At 37.0% G+C, this 21,548-nt stretch overlaps 1 protein-coding gene across 1 annotated transcript in view; it reads left to right on the top strand.

The window, feature by feature from the left end:
* Positions 1 to 21,548, top strand: part of CFI (complement factor I) — a 204,159-nt gene that overhangs the window by 163,177 nt on the left and 19,434 nt on the right. Inside the window, exons 12-13 of the mRNA XM_053703548.1 lie at positions 2,764 to 3,047; positions 13,148 to 13,249. Coding sequence (XP_053559523.1) covers positions 2,764 to 3,047; positions 13,148 to 13,249 — 386 coding nt within the window. The remainder of the gene's footprint in view (positions 1 to 2,763; positions 3,048 to 13,147; positions 13,250 to 21,548) is intronic.

Genomic DNA, 21,548 nt, shown 5'->3' on the forward strand with positions numbered 1-21,548 from the left:
CACCGTTCTTACCGCAAAACTCATAATCTGGCCGATTGTAATTAGCACTGCTTTGATTAGGAGGTAAAGCCTGTCCATCACACACATGTACATCCTCCTGAGGACCGGGGCGGTAGAGATGCAGCGCCGTAATGGACCATGCTGGTAGAAAAAAGTAAATTTTCTAAAAATTTTACATTTACTAACACAAATTTTATGATGCAGATGCATTTCATTTCTCTATACTGATGCACCGGTAATGATATTTACATTTTGTATTTTAGAACTATTGACTGGTCCTTTAATAAAAATATATAATTTTATTATTATTATTAAACAGTGTTTACATGTGTAATACTTTAATGTATTTTTATGTGTTTTGTGCATCTATCTATCTTTCTATATATATATATATATATACATATATATATATATATTCTAGTGCAGTTTTGGTTAGCACTCAAGCGTAACCGATAACTTTCAACTTGTAATACCAGTACAAAGTAGCGCTGTTGTAATTTCCATTGAAAGATGTCAGCCGCCCTAACCAGAGACTTGTAATATCAAAGTGGCACGCTAATGTTAGCATTGTCAAGCAAAACTGGTTATTGCACGCTCTATAATTAGCGCTCTACATGTAATATAGCCCAAAATAGCTTAAAAAGCATTTGGTATGGTAAGATGTACAGTAAGCTGTGCACAGGGATCTACCACGTCACAAACACTGGAAAAGAAGGACATTGTCTGTTGAATATGACAATCTCCACTGCCCTTTTAGATGACATCAAGGGGTAGATTTATCATACCCCTGGCGGACATGATTCGCTATAGCAAATCATGTCCGCCAGGGGTATGATAAATCATGTCCGCCCTGCATCGCTAAATGCAGACAGCATACGCTATCAGCATTTAACATTACACAAGCATTTCTGGTGAAATGCTTGTGCAATACCGCCCCCTGCACATTCACGGCCAATCGGCTGCTAGCAGGGGGTGTCAATCATCTGATCAGGATGATTGCAGTCTGCCACCTCTGAGTTAGGGAGCAGCGGTCTTAAGACCACTGCTTCTTAACTCCTGTTGCTGGCGTGGCGGAAGGCTCACACGGAATAAGCACCATCCACTGCTTCATAAATCGACCCCCAAGACACGACATTGAAAACCACTAGCTTGGCATCTTCACACTGACAATACATGAAGTTACGCTTCTAATGGAATTAAATGCCATAGAAAAGAAAGTCTAAAAACACTCATGTTGAGCTTTAAGTTTTTACATGGCAACCTCTAATCGATTGGAAAGGAACACGGATAGTATTTTACATAAGTACATTTCCAATCACCTTCATCTTCCATCTAGAGGAGCACATGTTGTTGACATCAAGTATGGACAGTACAGCTTAGCACAATTTTTTTTTTTACTAATGAACATAACTACAGATAATGTATCAAGCACAAATTTATCTGGTTGTTAGTTAACGAGTTACAGTAATGTTTTATGATACATAAAGCTTAATGATCCAACACATATGTTTTTGGCTGCTTGGAAAAGATGTATCTACCAGGCTAGACAATTCTTGGCCCAGTTCTCTGTGCCATCCGCAGATGTAGGAAGGTAAACAATTTTTGCTGGGTACTAGGAGTAGGCTATATATATATATATATGAAGCAGATGGCATGTCTATGGGGGGGGTCGATAGTAGGCAAAGTTTCTCAAATTGTGTGATCTCTGAAAAGGGACTGTTTGTGTCTGTGTTTAGTTTAGGGCTCGATTTATCAAGCCCTTTGCCTCCCTATGACGTCAGATTCTCACAAGAGAATATGTAGTCACAATTTATCAAGAAGCAGTCATAAGACCACTGCTTCCCTACCCTCTTCTCCACCTCTCCTACCCTCTTCTCCACCTCGTCCGACTGTTGAGATTGACAGCTCCTGCCCTTGGGCAGGGGACATGATTGCACGTGACCACAAAATAGCGCTTGTGTGCAATGTTAACTTCTGGCAGCTGATTGCTGCCGCCAGAGGAGAGCTGGGGTGTCCACCCTTACTTGATAAATCGAGCCCATAATGTTGAAGTTGCTGGTATTTAAACCATGAGGAGGATAAATCAGCTAGGTGTTCAGGTAATTCTTCACAGGACATTAATTTTTTTAACACCTGAGACCTCATATCTTTGAGAAATTGAGCCCTTACGACTTTTTTGAGCAGTTTTTTTTTTTTTTAAATAATTTTTATTAGATGGTGTTTTTTTTATTAGATGGTGTTATTATGAGTGTACTTGTACTTTGTAATGTTTTTTGATGTGTTTTGTAAAAATAAATTGTTTGGGTAAAACAGTTAACCAGAGCTCTGAGGATGCGGTAATCATTCTAGCAAAAATCACAATTGCACTTATGCGTTCTCATTTACTTTCAACTTTTAATACAAGCGGTAAACCTGCCCCGCAAACACCGGCGATAAACCACTTTTCGCTTGCGCGTAACTGTTAGCTTGTAATCTGGCCCTTTATGGGGGATTTCTTTTCAGTTTTATGTCTCTTTAACATAATTTGTGTAATGCCAATAATTAATTATTGCATATATGTGACAGTATTTATCTTACACATAAACAGTTAGTATTGCCTGTGCCATTCATAACCTTATTTAACATGGTAAACATTACTATGCATAGATATCTTTATTTGGGGATTTAAACATCTTCTACCTATATCGGCGTACTTAGATTTTACCTATTTTTTTTTTTTTTAGTAGACAATGATAAAATGCATTGAAAACTATTATTTTACAGAGAAAACCAACCCCAGAAATATCGTGTAATTGTTGAGCTTTTGGATCGCCTGGCTTATGGATCAGAAATCGACTCTTTTCCTGTGAAATCTGTAAAAGTCCATGAATTTTATGATCCAAATACATATGAAAATGACATAGCTTTGCTGGAAGTGTTGAATATATATAAAGAAGAGGCATGCATGCAGGCGGATAATAACCTTGTGCCAGCTTGTTTGCCTTGGTCGCAGTATCAGTTCAAAGCCGGAGACACATGTACAGTTTCTGGATGGGGAAGAGCAGAAGGTATTTATTTTATTCTTTAATTTGTTGTTGCTTCTGTCATATAGTGTATATTCTGTGTATGTGTGTGTGTATATATATATATATATATATATATATATATATACATACATATATACATACACACAGTATATATTTGTGTGTGTGTATAGCCACTGTATAGCCATGTACTATGTAATCTTTTTAACTTTATAAGCACAACCCTGCTAAAAATAAACAGAGCAGACTTGGGGGCATATTTATCAAGCTCCGTATGGAGCTTAATGCCCCGAGTTTCTGGCGAGCCTTCAGGCTCGCCAGAAACACAAGTTATGAAGCAGCTCCATAACCTGTTCGCCTGCTCTGAGGTGGCGGACAGAAATCACCAGAAATCAACCCGATCGAATGTGATTGATTGACACCCCCTGCTAGCGGCCGATTGGTCACAAATCTGCAGGGGGCGGCATTGCACCAGCAGTTCACAAGACCTGCTGGTGCAATGAAAAATGAGTGTATGCTGTCGGCATTTATCGATGTGCAGCGGACATGATCCGCAATATCGGATCATATCCGCTCGCACAATGATAATTCAGGCCCTTGGACTATATTCTGTGTGTGTGTCTGATTTTGCTTTATTCACTGACTTTTATGCTATACTGATATATACAGTATATATATATATATATAATCAGCTATTTGTAAAGTGCCAACAGATTCCCAGCGCTATAAACATAGGCATGGTATGCAAGTTTACAATTATAGGGATAAAGTGGGTAGAGGGCCCTGCCAAGAGTTGCACTGTTGTAGTCAGATTTTATGAAGGTGATCTGCAACTAGCTGGGCTCGTAGGCTTACATGCTAAGGGGGTTCAAGGGGGTAACAAAGGAGGAGAGGAACTGGGGTTAGAAAAGGTTAGTGTATGTTGTATGCATCCCTGAAGCTTTCAAAACTAGGGGAGAGTCTGGTGGCGCGAGGCAGAGAGTTCCATAAAATAGGGGCCAGTCTGGAGAGGTCCAGTAGACAGGAATGTGAGGAGGTAACAAGAGAGGAGGAGAGTAGGAGGTCGTGAGCAGAGCGAAGGGGACAAGAGGGAGAGTATCTGGAGACAATGTCTGAGATAAAGGGGGGAGCAGTGCAGTTGAGGGCCTTCTATGTCATTGAAGGGACTTGCAGAGAAGTGCAGCAGATGAAGAGCGACGTGTAAGGAAGACAAGCCGGCATTCATTATGGATTGTAAAGGAGCTAGGCGGCAGCTGGGGAGACCAGAGATGACAGAGTTGCAGTAATCGAGGCGGGAAAGGATTAGAGAGTGGATTAAAATCTTAGTTTTGTCTTGTGTAAGGAAATTTTATAGTTTTTTTTTAATGTGACTGTAAACTGTGAGGAATGTGTGCCCGGTTTTTAAAAATCCTATTAAAAACAGGGGCACTTTCATTTGTCAAAGTTTACATTTTAGCCGTTTTGTTAAAATACTTATCTTTTCTTCTTTCAAAGCCGGAACAGCGCTTTCCCCTCCTGTCACTCGCCTCTTCTTATGTCAGCAATGACGAATCCGGGTTCCTCCAATCATGGCTTCCCCCCAGAGCAAACATTGCCTGAGGCCATGCCGTGATTGGAGGAAGCTGGAGTCTTCATTTCTGACAAGACAACAGGGTGTCAGTGGCGCCTGAGGCTAGCTGTCCTAAACACAAGATTGTTATAAAAATATTAAAAAATATATATTAAAAAATTAATATTGAAAGTATAAAAAATATTATTTGTGGGATGCAAAATATAAGGATACGATTATATAAATAGAATGTATAAAACTAAATAAATAAGCGATCAATATAGTTCTACCATCAACTCTGGATGCACAAATGTCGACTTAACCAAACTGCAGGTATAAAACCTTAACACGTACAAACATACAGGGCTAATAGGGTAGATAAAAAACTAAAAAAAACGGTTTAAATATAAATACATAGATTATTTAATAATAGCAACAATATAGACATAAGCAATACACCGGTGTATAAAAACAAAATACAATGTAAAAGTTAAGCAATCAAAATATAAATAAGGACTTAAAGAGTTTATTAAAACATCCAATGTACGATGTGTGAGGAATTGCAACAATAGACACAAGTCCAGTTTCCTCCTAATAACTAAGAATGTCTTTTATCACAAGTTTGAAATGTGACTGATAAGTAGGCGGTGCAGTAAAATCAAAATGTTCAACTTAAGAGTTAGAAGGCCAATGTTTTTCCTGAAAGGGCAGTCAATACAGGGTTAAACTTCGCCGTGTATGTTCGACTGTTACTTCTGCAATTGCTAAGACACTTTGCTGTAGGCGAACCGTGGATTTATAAGTACAGTGTGTGGTTACAGATATATAACTTGTACTCACTTAGAGTTGATAGAGTCCTCGCTTTGTTTTCAAATCACCTGTTAGCAGGGAAATGTGTAGTGATGGTCCAATAGGGACCTTTGCAGTGCGCGCACTAATTCAAAAAAGCTGGAGGTCCTTGAAGGTATAAGCTCCTACCGGCTCAGTGTGTGCTATCAAAGCACGTAGAAAGAGTCGGTTCTGGGAGTAGTTTCTGTTGCTGCGTTTCAGCTGTGAAGCTTTTATCAAGATGTTCGTTTGCTGATGCTCCTCCATTTTTAAAGGCTGATCTAACCCTTTACACCCTTTACGTATCTCATTTCCGCCTTCATTTTAAGCAACTATTAGTCATGAATTGAAAATAAGAGACTTGTATTGCTATTACATCTCTATGTGACACGAATAACTTACTATCTCATAAGTGATATCTTTAAACATGGTCAGAATTAATAGTTTCACATGATCAAGATAAATTTAATCATATCTAAAAATCCAGTGACCGGATTGTTCTGATAGATCAAAACAATGTGGGTATGTTAAAATAACACACAAGTAATATATAACAGTACTCGTCCTATAAACTAGCTAATATGGGATCAAAATTGCTTAACATAATAGACGATCTAAACCGTTTAGCAGAATGAATTCAAAACTGACTGTATCAACTACACTCTGTTATATCAACATCAGTACACCCAGAGTCCGGGCAAAACAGCCTGATCACCACAATTGATCTTAAAAACTCATATATAAAAATCTAATGTATAAAAAACTTTATAAAAATAGAATAAAAAACTTGATACATATAGAAACACTTGATATATATATATAAAAAACTTGATACAAAAAATTTTTTTGATATAAAAAATTAATTAAAATTTTTTTTATTTTAAAAAAAATATATATTATATATACCCCTAAAAAACTATGTAACTGACTAACAGGAATAATTCACTGGTTCATAATATAAAATTGTGATATATAACAGTAGTGTGTAAAAAACATTTTGTAGAGATCACACATCACTTATGATTGCAGATATTATTAATGTAACAAACAAAGTATCTAATTGGAATTCCTTTGAACAGAGTGTAGTTAAAACGCATATATTACAATACCAGATCTATTAATGTAAGTTCATATTTCAGAAACTAATATTAATAAAATTAAGTGGTTCACTTCTTAAATGAATAGATAAATATTTCTCCAAAAATTTTTTTTTTAAAACAGTTACTGACTATATATTTCTTTCATGTAATTAGCAAGAGTCCATGAGCTAGTGACGTATGGGATATACATTCCTACCAGGAGGGGCAAAGTTTCCCAAACCTTAAAATGCCTATAAATACACCCCTCACCACACCCACAATTCAGTTTTACAAACTTTGCCTCCGATGGAGGTGGTGAAGTAAGTTTGTGCTAGATTCTACGTTGATATGCGCTCCGCAGCAAGTTGGAGCCCGGTTTTCCTCTCAGCGTGCAGTGAATGTCAGAGGGATGTGAGGAGAGTATTGCCTATTTGAATGCAGTGATCTCCTTCTACGGGGTCTATTTCATAGGTTCTCTGTTATCGGTCGTAGAGATTCATCTCTTACCTCCCTTTTCAGATCGACGATATACTCTTATATATACCATTACCTCTGCTGATTCTCGTTTCAGTACTGGTTTGGCTTTCTACAAACATGTAGATGAGTGTCCTGGGGTAAGTAAATCTTATTTTCTGTGACACTCTAAGCTATGGTTGGGCACTTTGTTTATAAAGTTCTAAATATATGTATTCAAACATTTATTTGCCTTGACTCAGAATGTTCAACATTCCTTATTTTTCAGACAGTCAGTTTCATATTTGGGATAATGCATTTGTTTCAATCATTTTTTTTTACCTTAAAAAATTTGACTTTTTCCCTGTGGGCTGTTAGGCTCGCGGGGGCAGAAAATGTTTCATTTTATTGCGTCATTCTTGGCGCTGACTTTTTTGGCGCAAAATTTTTTTTTCTGTTTCCGGCGTCGTACGTGTCGCCGGAAGTTGCGTCATTTTTTGACGTTTTTTTTTTTGCATTAAAAATGTCGGCGTTCCGGATGTGGCGTCATTTTTGGCGCCAAAAGCATTTAGGCGCCAAATAATGTGGGCGTCTTTTTTGGCGCTAAAAAATATGGGCGTCATTTTTGTCTCCACATTATTTAAGTCTCATTATTTATTGCTTCTGGTTGCTAGAAGCTTGTTCACTGGCATTTTTTTCCCATTCCTGAAACTGTCATTTAAGGAATTTGATCAATTTTGCTTTATATGTTGTTTTTTTCTTTTACATATTGCAAGATGTTCCACGTTGCAACTGAGTCAGAAGATACTTCAGGAAAATCACTGCACAGTGCTGGAGCTACCAAGCTAAGTGTATCTGCTATAAACTTTTGGTATCTGTTTCTCCAGCTGTTGTTTGTATTGCATGTCATGTCAAACTTATTTAATGCAGATAAAATTTCCTTTAGTACTGTTACATTACCTGTTGCTGTTCCGTCAACATCTAATTTTCAGAGTGTTCCTGATAACATAAGAGATTTTATTTTTTAAATCCATTAAGAAGGCTATGTCTTATTTCTCCTTCTAGTATACATAAAAGTCTCTTAAAACTTCTCTTTTTTCAGATGAATTTTTAAATGAACATCATCATTCTGATACTGATAATGGTTCTTCTGGTTCAGAGGTTTCTGTCTCAGAGGTTGATGCTGATAAATCTTTGTATTTGTTCAAGATGGAATTTATTCGTTCTTTACTTAAAGAAGTATTATTTGCATTAGAAATAGAGGATTCTGGTCCTCTTGATACTAAATGTAAACGTTTAAATAAGGTTTTTAAATCTCCTGTAGTTATTCCAGAAGTGTTTTTTCTCCCTGATGCTATTTCTGAAGTAATTTCCAGGGAATGGAATAATTTGGGTAATTTATTTACTCCTTCTAGACGTTTAAGCAAATTATATCCTGTGCCATCTGACAGATTAGAGTTTTTTGGGACAAAAATCCCTAAGGTTATGGGGCTGTCTCTACTCCTGCTAATGTACTACTATTCCTACGGCAGATAGTACTTCATTTAAGGATCCTTTAGATAGGAAAATTGAATCCTTTCTAAGAAAAGCTTACTTATGTTCAGGTAATCTTCTTAGACCTGCTATATTTTTAGCGGATGTTGCTGCAGCTTCAACTTTTTGGTTAGAAGCTTTAGCACAACAAGTAACAGATCATAATTTTATAGCATTATTATTATTCTATAACATGCTAATAATTTTATTGGTGATACCATCTTTTGATATCATTAGAGTTGATGTCAGGTATATGTCTCTAGCTATTTTAGCTAGAAAAGCTTTATGGATTAAACTTGGAATGCTGATATGTCTTCTAAGTCAACTTTGCTTTCCCTTTCTTTCCAGGGTAAATAATCATTTTCGTTCCTTTCCTCACAACAAGGAACAAAAGCCTGATCCTTCATCCTCAGGAGCGGTATCAGTTTGGAAACTATTTCCAGTTTGGAATATATCCAAGCCTTATAGAAACCTATAGCCAGCTCCTAAGTACCTATGAAGGTGCGGCCCTTATTCCAGCTCAGCTGGTATGGGGCAGATTACGTTTTCTTCAAAGAAATTTGGATCAATTCCGTTCTCAATCTCTGGTTTCAGAAACATTGTTTCAGAAAGGTACAGAATTGGCTTCAAGTTAAGGCCTCCTGCTAAGAGATTTTTTTCTTTCCCGTGTCCCAGTTAACACAGCAAAGGCTCAGCATTCTGAAATGTGTTTCAGATCTAGAGTTGGCTGGAGTATTTATGCCAGTTCCAGTTCTGGAACAGGGGCTGGGGTTTTATTTTATCTCTTCATTGTACCAAAGAAGGTCAATTCCTTCAGACCAGTTCCGGATCTATCATTATTGAATCGTTATGTTAGGATACCAACATTCAAGATGGTTACTGTAGGACTATCCTGCCTTTTGTTTAGCAAGGGCATTATTTGTCTACAATAGATTTACAGGATGTGTATCTGCATATTCCGATTCATCCAGATCACTTTTAGTGTCTGAGATTCTCTTTTTAGACAAGCATTACCAGTTTTGTGGCTCTACCGTTTGGCCTAGCCTCAGTTCCAAGAATTTTTTTCAAAGGTTCTCGGTGCCCTTCTTTCTGTAATCGGAGAACAGGGTTTTGGTATTTCCTTATTTGGACGATATCTTGGTACTTGCTCAGTCTTCTCATTTTTCGAAGAATCTCATACGAATCGACTTGTGTTGTTTCTTCAAGTTCATGGTTGGAGGATCAATTTACCAATCAGTTCATTGATTCCTCAGACAAGGGTAACCTTTTTAGGTTTCTAGATAGATTCAGTGTCTATGACTCTGTCCTTGTCAGACAAGAGAAGTTTAACATTGATATCAGCTTGTCAAAACCTTCAGTCACAATCATTCCCTTTGGTAGCCTTATGCATGGAAATGTTGGGTCTTAGGACTGCCGCATCAGATGCGATCTCCTTTGCTCGTTTTCACATGCGACCTCTTCAGCTCTGTATGCTGAACCAATGGTGCAGGGATTACTCAAAGATATCTCAATTAATATCTTTAAACCGATTTTACGACACTCTCTGACATGGTGGACAGATCACCATCGTTTAGTTCAGGGGGCTTCTTTGTTCTTCCGACCTGGACTATAATCTCAACAGATGCAAGTCTTACAGGTTGGGGAGCTGTGTGGGGGTATCTGACGGCACAAGGGGTTTGGGAATCTCAGGAGGTGAGATTTCCGATCAATATTTTGGAACTCCGTGCAATTTTCAGAGCTCTTCAGTCTTGGCCTCTTCTGAAGAGAGAGTTGTTCATTTGTTTTCAGATAGACAATGTCACAACTGTGGCATACATCAATCATCAAGGAGGGACTCACAGTCCTCTGGCTATGAAAGAAGTATCTCGAATTTTGGTTTGGGCGGAATCCAGCTCCTGTCTAATCTCTGCGGTTCATATCCCAGGTATGGACAATTGGAAAGCGGATTATCTCAGTCGCCAAACGTTGCATCCGGGCGAATGGTCTCTTCACCCAGAGGTATTTCTTCAGATTGTTCAAATGTGGGAACTTCCAGAAATAGATCTGATGGCTTCTCATCTAAACAAGAAAACTTCCCAGGTATCTGTCCAGATCCCGGGATCCTCAGGCGGAGGCAGTGGATGCATTATCACTTCCTTGGAAGTATCATCCTGCCTATATCTTTCCGCCTCTAGTTCTTCTTCCAAGAGTAATCTCCAAGATTCTGAAGGAATGCTCGTTTGTTCTGCTGGTAGCTCCGGCATGGCCTCACAGGTTTTGGTATGCGGATCTTGTCCGGATGGCCTCTTGCCAACCGTGGACTCTTCCGTTAAGACCAGACCTTCTGTCTCAAGGTCCTTTTTTCCATCAGGATCTGAAATCCTTAAATTTAAAGGTATGGAGAGTGAACGCTTGATTCTTGGTCAAAGAGGTTTCTCTGACTCTGTGATTAATACTATTTTACAGGCTCGTAAATCTGTATCCAGAGAGATATATTATAGAGTTTGGAAGACTTATATTTCTTGGTGTCTTTCTCATCATTTTTCTTGGCATTCTTTTAGAATACCGAGAATATTTCAGTTTCTTCAGGATGGTTTAGATAAGGGTTTGTCCGCAAGTTCCTTGAAAGGTCAAATCTCTGCTCTTTCTGTTCTTTTTCACAGAAAGATTGCTATTCTTCCTGATATTCATTGTTTTGTACAAGCTTTGGTTCGTATAAAGCCTGTCATTAAGTCAATTTCTCCTCCTTGGAGTTTGAATTTGGTTCTGGGGGCTCTTCAAGCTCCTCCATTTGAACCTATGCATTCATTGGATATTAAATTACTTTCTTGGAAAGTTTTGTTCCTTTTGGCCATCTCTTCTGCCAGAAGAGTTTCTGAATTATCTGCTCTTTCTTGTGAGTCTCCTTTTTCTGATTTTTCATCAGGATAAGGCGGTGTTGCGAACTTCTTTTGAATTTTTACCTAAGTTGTGAATTCCAACAACATTAGTAGAGACATTGTGGTTCCTTCATTATGTCCTAATCCTAAGAATTCTAAGGAGAAATCGTTGCATTCTTTGGATGTTGTTAGAGCTTTGAAATATTATGTTGAAACTACTAAGTCTTTCCGAAAGACTTCTAGTTTATTTGTTATCTTTTCCGGTTCTAGAAAGGCCAGAAAACTTCTGCCATTTCTTTGGCATCTTGGTTGAAATTTTTAATTCATCTTGCCTATGTTGAGTCGGGTAAAACTCCGCCTCATAGGATTACAGCTCATTCTACTAGGTCAGTTTCTACTTCCTGGGCGTTTAGGAATGAAGCTTCGGTTGATAAGATTTGCAAAGCGGCAACTTGGTCCTCTTTGCATACTTTTACCAAATTCTACCATTTTGATGTATTTTCTTCTTCTGAAGCAGTTTTTGGTAGAAAAGTACTTCAGGCAGCGGTTTCAGTTTGAATCTTCTGCTTATGTTTTTCATTAAACTTTATTTTGGGTGTGGATTATTTTCAGCAGGAATTGGCTGTCTTTATTTTATCCCTCCCTCTCTAGTGACTCTTGTGTGGAAAGATCCACATCTTGGGTAGTCATTATCCCATACGTCACTAGCTCATGGACTCTTGCTAATTACATGAAAGAAAACATAATTTATGTAAGAACTTACCTGATAAATTCATTTCTTTCATATTAGCAAGAGTCCATGAGGCCCGCCCTTTTTTGTGGTGGTTATGATTTTTTTGTATAAAGCACAATTATTCCAATTCCTTATTTTATATGCTTTCGCACTTTTTTCTTATCACCCCACTTCTTGGCTATTCGTTAAACTGAATTGTGGGTGTGGTGAGGGGTGTATTTATAGGCATTTTAAGGTTTGGGAAACTTTGCCCCTCCTGGTAGGAATGTATATCCCATACGTCACTAGCTCATGGACTCTTGCTAATATGAAAGAAATGAATTTATCAGGTAAGTTCTTACATAAATTATGTTATTTATGTGAGGTAGATGGAATCAGAAATTATTTATTTAGAACATCTCCTATTGTTTTTGTTACTATTAAGAATATAAAATTCATAATAAGTAGCTTGAAAAATGTCTCTATGGGACAGGTGCAGATTAGTGAATTAAAGGGACCTCGAGGGTTTAATTGATAAGAAATCTGATGTTATATCTTATATTCTATTTGAAAAAAGGGGGATACTGAATTAATTTAAAATGAAATTGAGATCTAGCTCACTATTCAGGCCTTTAGGGGCTATTCATTTCTGACCTATGAAGAGACGAGAGACGGGCGGGGGAAGTGCTGCTCCGGATTTGCAAGAAGAAAAGGTAATTATTTTAACAAAACGACTAAAATGTAAAATGAATGAAAGTGCCCCTGTTTTTAATAGGAAGCGACAGGAATATGTACATACATACATATATATATATATATATTTATATATATATATATATATACTGTGTATATATATATATATATATATATATATATATATATATATATATGTATATACAGTATAAATATATATATATATATATATATATATATATACACACACAATATATTGCTGACATATATAATTTGGGTGTATGTATGTGTTATAGTCAGTATATTTCTAGATAAAAAAAAGACCTGTAAAAATTCCCATGCAAATAAATTTCCCGTCTGAAAACTAATGACTGATTGGCAACAAAAAAGTTATATTTTGTTTATTTATTTTTAACTAGGATTGAAAAAAGTATTTCAACTCATGTGGGGTCATGTTAACCTGATGGATAACTGTACTTCAGTTTATAAAGAACGCTTCCTTGATAAGATGGAATGTGCAGGTGAGTTTACTCGCTATTTGTATAAATATATAAAGTGCATATATAATATATAAGTGCATACAAAAATAAACACAATTCTGATAAATTGTAGCATCCTATATATATAGAAGACTAAATTAACATTTTAAAAGCCAGCTGATTAATAGTGATGAGCCAATGTCTCTTTATTTTGACGCTAGAATGGTAGTATATTTTCCTTTACATTTATTATTATGTCACTCAAATATTTCTGTTTGATAATAAAAATGTATATGCCAAATGTTAAAGGGACATGAAATTAAAAATTAAGATTCAGCTAGTGCATGCAATTTTAAACAACTTTCCAATTTACTTCTTTATTAAATGTATTTGTCTACCTCTTTAGTAAATAATTTCAAGAGCGTAAAATGCATGCTCTATCTGAAAAAAATGCAAGTTTAATTTTGTCTTTTATTTCCCTTAAATATTCAAATATAGGCCACTTATACATAGATAGCAATAATTAATTATTGGAAGCCATTAAAGGGACAGTAAACATTCAAAATAATGATATATAATTCTGCACATAGTGCCCCTTTATACATCTAAAGAATTTCCTGATATTTTATCCCAAAGTTGGACTCCGCTCAAGGTTCTACTGAGCGGGTCTTGTTTTTTAAATGCGCTCCGTGGGCGGGCTGTGACTAGACAGCGCGCCCACGAAGCGCATTTAAAAAACAAGACCCGCTCAGTAGAATCTTGAGCGAAGTTCAACTTTGGGATAAAAAATCAGGAAATGCTTTAAATGTATTAAGGTGCCGCTAAGATATCTCTCTGCTGTTTACATAGTACATTTTTTCCACTTACTATTATTGGATCCCTTTGAAATCAATAGGATCCGCTTAAAGGGATATGAAACTCAAAAAATTTATTTCAACAAATGATACGAAGAGAACTAAGATTGTTTGATAATAGTAGTCAATTAGAACACAGAATTTTGGGGGGTTTCGTGTCCCTTTAATGATTACGTTTACAGTGCACAGATCCAACCACTGCTGAACAATAGAAGATAGTATGGCAGAAAGATGGGGGGAAATGATGTGAAAAATGTTAGAAGAAAACATTCAAATGATTTTCTATACGAAGAATGTGTCTGTAATTGATATCATCTTCTATAACAGGATTTTAACAATTCTTAAAGTTAAAATAAAGAGAATGATTCCAAACCTCACTGTACAGAATGAGGTTTTGTCTTTGAAGAATAATAGGATAAAAATATGTTTTTATATTTTAAAAAATAATTACATCTCAATCACAATGACATGATTGCTTGTAGAAATGTTGTTAAAAAAGATCAAAGTACTGTAAATTAAAATCACGAAAATTCACAAAATAAAAAGTAACATTTTAAGAACATGATTGCTAAGTGCCATGGTTATTAAAGGGACACTGAACCCAAATGTTTTCTATTGTGATTCTGGTAGAGCATGCAATTTTAAGTAACTTTCTAATTTACTCCTATTATCAAATTCTTTTCATTCTCTTGGTATCTTTATTTGAAATGCAAGAATGTAAGTTTAGATGCCGGCCCATTTTTGGTGAACACACTGTGTTGTTCTTGCTGATTGGTGGGTAAATTCACCTACCAATAAACAAGTGCTTTCCATGGTTCTGAACCAAAAAAATAGCTTAGATGCCTTCTTTTTCAAATAAAGAAAGCAAGAGAACGAAGAAAAACTGATAATAGGAGTAAATTAGAAAGTTGTTTAAAATTGCATGCTCTATCTGAATCACAAAAGAAAAAAATTGTGTTCAGTGTCCCTTTAAATAAATATATATATGTAACTTTCTGTCCTGCCCAATACCGATGGACAATAAATATTTCCAAGCAACTATATAAATTAATCCATAGGGGCTCCATTTACCAAGCAGCCATAGCTGGTTCAGAGCCCCAGAGTCTTAAGACCGCTGCTTACCCTGTCTGCCATCTAAAAGGTGGCGGAATAAAATTTTCCCTATCCGATTGGGATGATTGACAGCCTCTGCTAGCAGTCAATAGGCATTGCAGTCGTAACGAGGTCTTGCGGACATGATTCATTGTCTGCCACAACCTATAATAAATGGAACCAATATAGTGTAACATATTAAATTTGAATATTAATTACAGTAGACTTACTTTGACGTCAACAAGAATCAGCGTTTGAAAGTTAAGATTGAAATGTAATCTTCAATAATGGCTAAATTAGTAATTTGTCAAATATATACTAAACATTTGTCTAGACTGAACGAATACATCCAGCATTTGTTGTTTTTACTGATTGTGCCAAAACATTAATCCAACCCTACTAATCAGTGTAATATGAGTGAAATAACCAAGGCCCACATTCCAAAATTTTGAATTTGAAAACAAAACAATCGTTATAGAAATGTGGGTGTTAGTTTTTTTTAGCACTTTCATATCTATTCCAATAAATAAAAGAACCACTGACTAAATTAGATTGATCATTTGAATAAGAAATGAATAACAACAAATTCACACATGAAAACCCTTTAAAGGGACACTCCAGCCAAAACTGGAATCCGCAATGATGCATTTCAATTTTAAATAAAAGCATTTCTGTAATAATAAAATAATAAAATATAATAAAAGCTATAGCTGTTTCAAAACTGTTTTTAAGTATGTAACTGTGCACCAGCATTTTAAACACAGCACTTGGTCACAGAGCCTAAGGGGCTTGTACCTCAATTTGTTAATTGCTGACATGATACAAACCCTATGTTTCTGTTCAAAGATGTAATTTATCTATGTGCATTTAAATTTTGACCGGACTGTCCCTTTAAGTAACAGGTGTATTAAATTATTTTCTTTTACAAAGATATGACGAGTCCACGGATTTCATCCTTACTTGTGGGATATTAACCTCCTGCTAACAGGAAGTGGCAAAGAGCACCACAGCAGCGCTGTATATATAGCCCCTTCCCCTCCACCCTCAGTCATTCTCTTTGCCTGTGTTATACTAGGAAGACATGGTAAAGTGAGGTGTTAGTTTTTAGTTTCTTCAATCAAGAAGTTTTTTATTTTAAATGGTACCGGTGAGTACTATTTTCCTCAGGGGGATATGGAAGAAGATTTCTGCCCTGAGGTTTGATGATCTTAGCATTTGTAAGTAAGATCCACGCTGGTTCCCACAGCAAACAGTAACTCTCTGGCTCCTGGACTGTGTAGCTGGTGTGAAGGGTTGGAAACTTAATTCGAAGTACCCTGGGGGCAGGTAGGCACCACAGCAAAGCTGTGGCGAGGTGCAGAGTGTATTTTTATCTATCTTTTGACTACATGTTGATATAAGTACTTCTAAAGCCTTATTTCTGCCCTTGCTCCTGGGTGCAGTAATTTTTGGATTAACCAATGATATTAAGTTAAATTTGGGAATAATTTAACTTTTTTTGTGCATTTTGGAAAAATTGTTCACTTTTTCTTTTCTTAAAGCCACAGTACACATTTTTTCTAATGTTTATTTTATGCTATAAATAAGTGTTTAAACAATTTTTGTGGTATTACTAGTCTGTTCAACATGTCTGACATTGAGGTTTCTCATTGTTCTATGTGTTTAGAAGCTATTGTGCAATCCCCTCTAACATTGTGTAACTTTTGTACTGAAAGGGCTTTACAATGTAAAAAGCATATTTTAAATAAAGTAAGTGTGCCTAAGGATGATTCTCAGTCTGAAGAGAATCAGGATATGCCATCCAATTCTCCCCAAGTGTCACAACCTTTTATGCCCACACAAGTGACGCCTAGTACTTCTAGTGCGTCTAATTCCTTTACTCTGCAGGAGATGGCTGCAGTTATGTTAACTACCCTTACAGAGGTATTGTCTAAATTACCAGTGTTGCAGGGTAAACGCAGTAGGTCAAGTATTAATGTAAATACTAAATCCTCTGATGCTTTATTAGCTATTTCCGATGTTCCCTCACAGTGCTCTGAGTTGGGGATTAGGGAATTACTGTCTGAGGGTGAAATTTCTGATTCAGGGAATGTTTTGCCTCAGACAGATTCGGATGCTATGTCATTTAAATTTAAGCTTGAACACCTCTGCCTGTTGCTTAGGCAGGTTTTAGCGACTCTGGATGATTGTGATCCTATTGTGATTCCTCCAGAGAAATTGTGTAAAATGGATAAATATTTGGAAGTTCCTACTTACACTGATGTTTTTTCCTGTTCCTAAGAGAATTTCGGAAATTATTAGTAAGGAATGGGATAGACCAGGTATACCGTTTTCTCCCTCTCCTAATTTTAAGAAAATGTTTCCTATATCAGATAACATTCGGGACTCATGGCAAGCGGTCCCTAAGGTAGAGGGAGCTATATCTTCCCTAGCTAAGCGTACTACTATACCCATTGAGGATAGTTGTGCTTTCAAGGATACTACAGGGAGTGCAGAATTATTAGGCAAGTTGTATTTCTTTCATGTAATTAACAAGAGTCCATGAGCTAGTGACGTATGGGATATACATTCCTACCAGGAGGGGCAAAGTTTCCCAAACCTTAAAATGCCTATAAATACACCCCTCACCACACCCACAAATCAGTTTTACAAACTTTGCCTCCAAGGGAGGTGGTGAAGTAAGTTTGTGCTAGATTCTACGTTGATATGCGCTCCGCAGCAAGTTGGAGCCCGGTTTTCCTCTCAGCGTGCAGTGAATGTCAGAGGGATGTGAAGAGAGTATTGCCTATTGAATGCAGTGATCTCCTTCTACGGGGTCTATTTCATAAGGTTCTCTGTTATCGGTCGTAGAGATTCATCTCTTACCTCCCTTTTCAGATCGACGATATACTCTTATATTTACCATTACCTCTACTGATTCTCGTTTCAGTACTGGTTTGGCTTTCTACAAACATGTAGATGAGTGTCCTGGGGTAAGTAAGTCTTATTTTCTGTGACACTCTAAGCTATGGTTGGGCACTTTATTTATAAAGTTCTAAATATATGTATTCAAACATTTATTTGCCTTGACTCAGAATGTTCAACTTTCCTTATTTTCAGACAGTCAGTTTCATATTTGGGATTATGCATTGAATTATCATATTTTTCTTACCTCAAAAATTTGACTTTTTTCCCTGTGGGCTGTTAGGCTCGCGGGGGCTGAAAATGCTTCATTTTATTGCGTCATTCTTGGCGCTGACTTTTTTGGCGCAAAAATTCTTTTCCGTTTCCGGCGTCATACGTGTCGCCGGAAGTTGCGTCATTTTTTGACGTTATTTTGCGCCAAAAATGTCGGCGTTCCGGATGTGGCGTCATTTTTGGCGCCAAAAGCATTTAGGCGCCAAATAATGTGGGCGTCTTATTTGGCGCTAAAAAATATGGGCGTCGCTTTTGTCTCCACATTATTTCAGTCTCATTTTTCATTTGCTTCTGGTTGCTAGAAGCTTGATATTTGGCATTCTTTCCCATTCCTGAAACTGTCTTATAAGGAATTTGATCTATTTTGCTTTATATGTTGTTTTTTCTCTTACATATTGCAAGATGTCTCACGTTGCATCTGAGCCAGAAGATACTACAGGAAAATCACTGCCTGCTGGATCTACCAAAGCTAAGTGTATCTGCTGTAAACTTTTGGTAGCTATTCCTCCAGCTGTTGTTTGTAATAATTGTCATGACAAACTTGTTAAAGCAGATAATATTTCCTTTAGTAATGTACCATTGCCTGTTGCAGTTCCCTCAACATCTAAGGTGCAGAATGTTCCTGATAACATAAGAGATTTTGTTTCTGAATCCATAAAGAAGGCTTTGTCTGTTATTTCTCCTTCTAGTAAACGTAAAAAGTCTTTTAAATCTTCTCTCTCTACAGATGAATTTTTAAATGAACACCATCATTCTGATTCTTTGGACTCTTCTGGTTCAGAGGATTCTATCTCAGAGATTGATGCTGATAAATCTTCATATTTATTTAAGATGGAATTTATTCGCTCTTTACTTAAAGAAGTAATAATTGCTTTAGAAATAGAGGATTCTAGTCCTCTTGATACTAATTCTATACGTTTGGATAAGGTTTTTAAAGCTCCTGCGGTTATTCCAGAAGTTTTTCCTGTTCCTAATGCTATTTCTGCAGTAATTTCCAAAGAATGGGATAAATTGGGTAATTCATTTACTCCTTCTAAACGTTTTAAGCAATTATATCCTGTTCCGCCTGACAGGTTAGAATTTTGGGACAAAATCCCTAAAGTTGATGGGGCTATTTCTACCCTTGCTAAACGTACTACCATTCCTACGTCAGATGGTACCTCGTTTAAGGATCCTTTAGATAGAAAAATTGAATCTTTTCTAAGAAAAGCTTATCTGTGTTCAGGTAATCTTCTTAGACCTGCTATATCATTGGCTGATGTTGCTGCAGCTTCAACTTTTTGGTTGGAAACTCTAGCGCAACAAGTAACAAATCGTGATTCTCATGATATTATTATTCTTCTCCAGCATGCTAATAATTTTATCTGTGATGCCATTTTTGATATTATTAGAGTTGATGTTAGGTTTATGTCTCTGGCTATCTTAGCCAGAAGAGCTTTATGGCTTAAGACTTGGAATGCTGATATGGCTTCTAAATCAACTCTACTTTCCATTTCTTTCCAGGGAAACAAATTATTTGGTTCTCAGTTGGATTCTATTATTTCAACTGTTACTGGTGGGAAAGGAACTTTTTTACCACAGGATAAAAAATCTAAAGGTAAAAACAGGGCTAACAATAGTTTTCGTTCCTTTCGTTTCAACAAAGAACAAAAGCCTGATCCTTCGTCCTCAGGAGCAGTTTCAGTTTGGAAACCATCTCCAGTCTGGAATAAATCCAAGCCTGCTAGAAAGGCAAAGCCTGCTTCTAAGTTCACATGAAGGTACGGCCCTCATTCCAGTTCAGCTGGTAGGGGGCAGGTTACGTTTTTTCAAAGAAATTTGGATCAATTCTGTTCACAATCTTTGGATTCAGAACATTGTTTCAGAAGGGTACAGAATTGGTTTCAAGATGAGACCTCCTGCAAAGAGATTTTTTCTTTCCTGTGTCCCAGTAAATCCAGTGAAAGCTCAAGCATTTCTGAATTGTGTTTCAGATCTAGAGTTGGCTGGAGTAATTATGCCAGTTCCAGTTCCGGAACAGGGGATGGGGTTTTATTCAAATCTCTTCATTGTACCAAAGAAGGAGAATTCCTTCAGACCAGTTCTGGATCTAAAATTATTGAATCGTTATGTAAGGATACCAACGTTCAAGATGGTAACTGTAAGGACTATATTGCCTTTTGTTCAGCAAGGGAATTATATGTCCACAATAGATTTACAGGATGCATATCTGCATATTCCGATTCATCCAGATCATTATCAGTTCCTGAGATTCTCTTTTCTAGACAAGCATTACCAATTTGTGGCTCTACCGTTTGGCCTTGCTACAGCTCCAAGAATTTTCACAAAAATTCTCGGTGCCCTTCTGTCTGTAATCAGAGAACAGGGTATTGTGGTATTTCCTTATTTGGACGATATCTTGGTACTTGCTCAGTCTTTACATTTAGCAGAGTCTCATACGAATCGACTTGTGTTGTTTCTTCAAGATCATGGTTGGAGGATCAATTTACCAAAAAGTTCTTTGATTCCTCAAACAAGGGTAACCTTTCTGGGTTTCCAGATAGATTCAGTGTCCATGACTCTGTCTTTAACAGACAAGAGACGTCTAAAATTGATTACAGCTTGTCGAAACCTTCAGTCTCAATCATTCCCTTCGGTAGCCTTATGCATGGAAATTCTAGGTCTTATGACTGCTGCATCGGACGCGATCCCCTTTGCTCGTTTTCACATGCGACCTCTTCAGCTCTGTATGCTGAACCAATGGTGCAGGGATTACACGAAGATATATCAATTAATATCTTTAAAACCGATTGTTCGACACTCTCTAACGTGGTGGACAGATCACCATCGTTTAATTCAGGGGGCTTCTTTTGTTCTTCCGACCTGGACTGTAATTTCAACAGATGCAAGTCTCACAGGTTGGGGAGCTGTGTGGGGATCTCTGACGGCACAAGGAGTTTGGGAATCTCAGGAGGTGAGATTACCGATCAATATTTTGGAACTCCGTGCGATTTTCAGAGCTCTTCAGTTTTGGCCTCTTCTGAAGAGAGAATCGTTCATTTGTTTTCAGACAGACAATGTCACAACTGTGGCATACATCAATCATCAAGGAGGGACTCACAGTCCTCTGGCTATGAAAGAAGTATCTCGAATTTTGGTTTGGGCGGAATCCAGCTCCTGTCTAATCTCTGCGGTTCATATCCCAGGTGTAGACAATTGGGAAGCGGATTATCTCAGTC

The sequence above is a fragment of the Bombina bombina genome, chromosome 2 (assembly GCF_027579735.1).
Source record: "Bombina bombina isolate aBomBom1 chromosome 2, aBomBom1.pri, whole genome shotgun sequence".
Taxonomy (NCBI): Eukaryota; Metazoa; Chordata; class Amphibia; order Anura; family Bombinatoridae; genus Bombina; species Bombina bombina.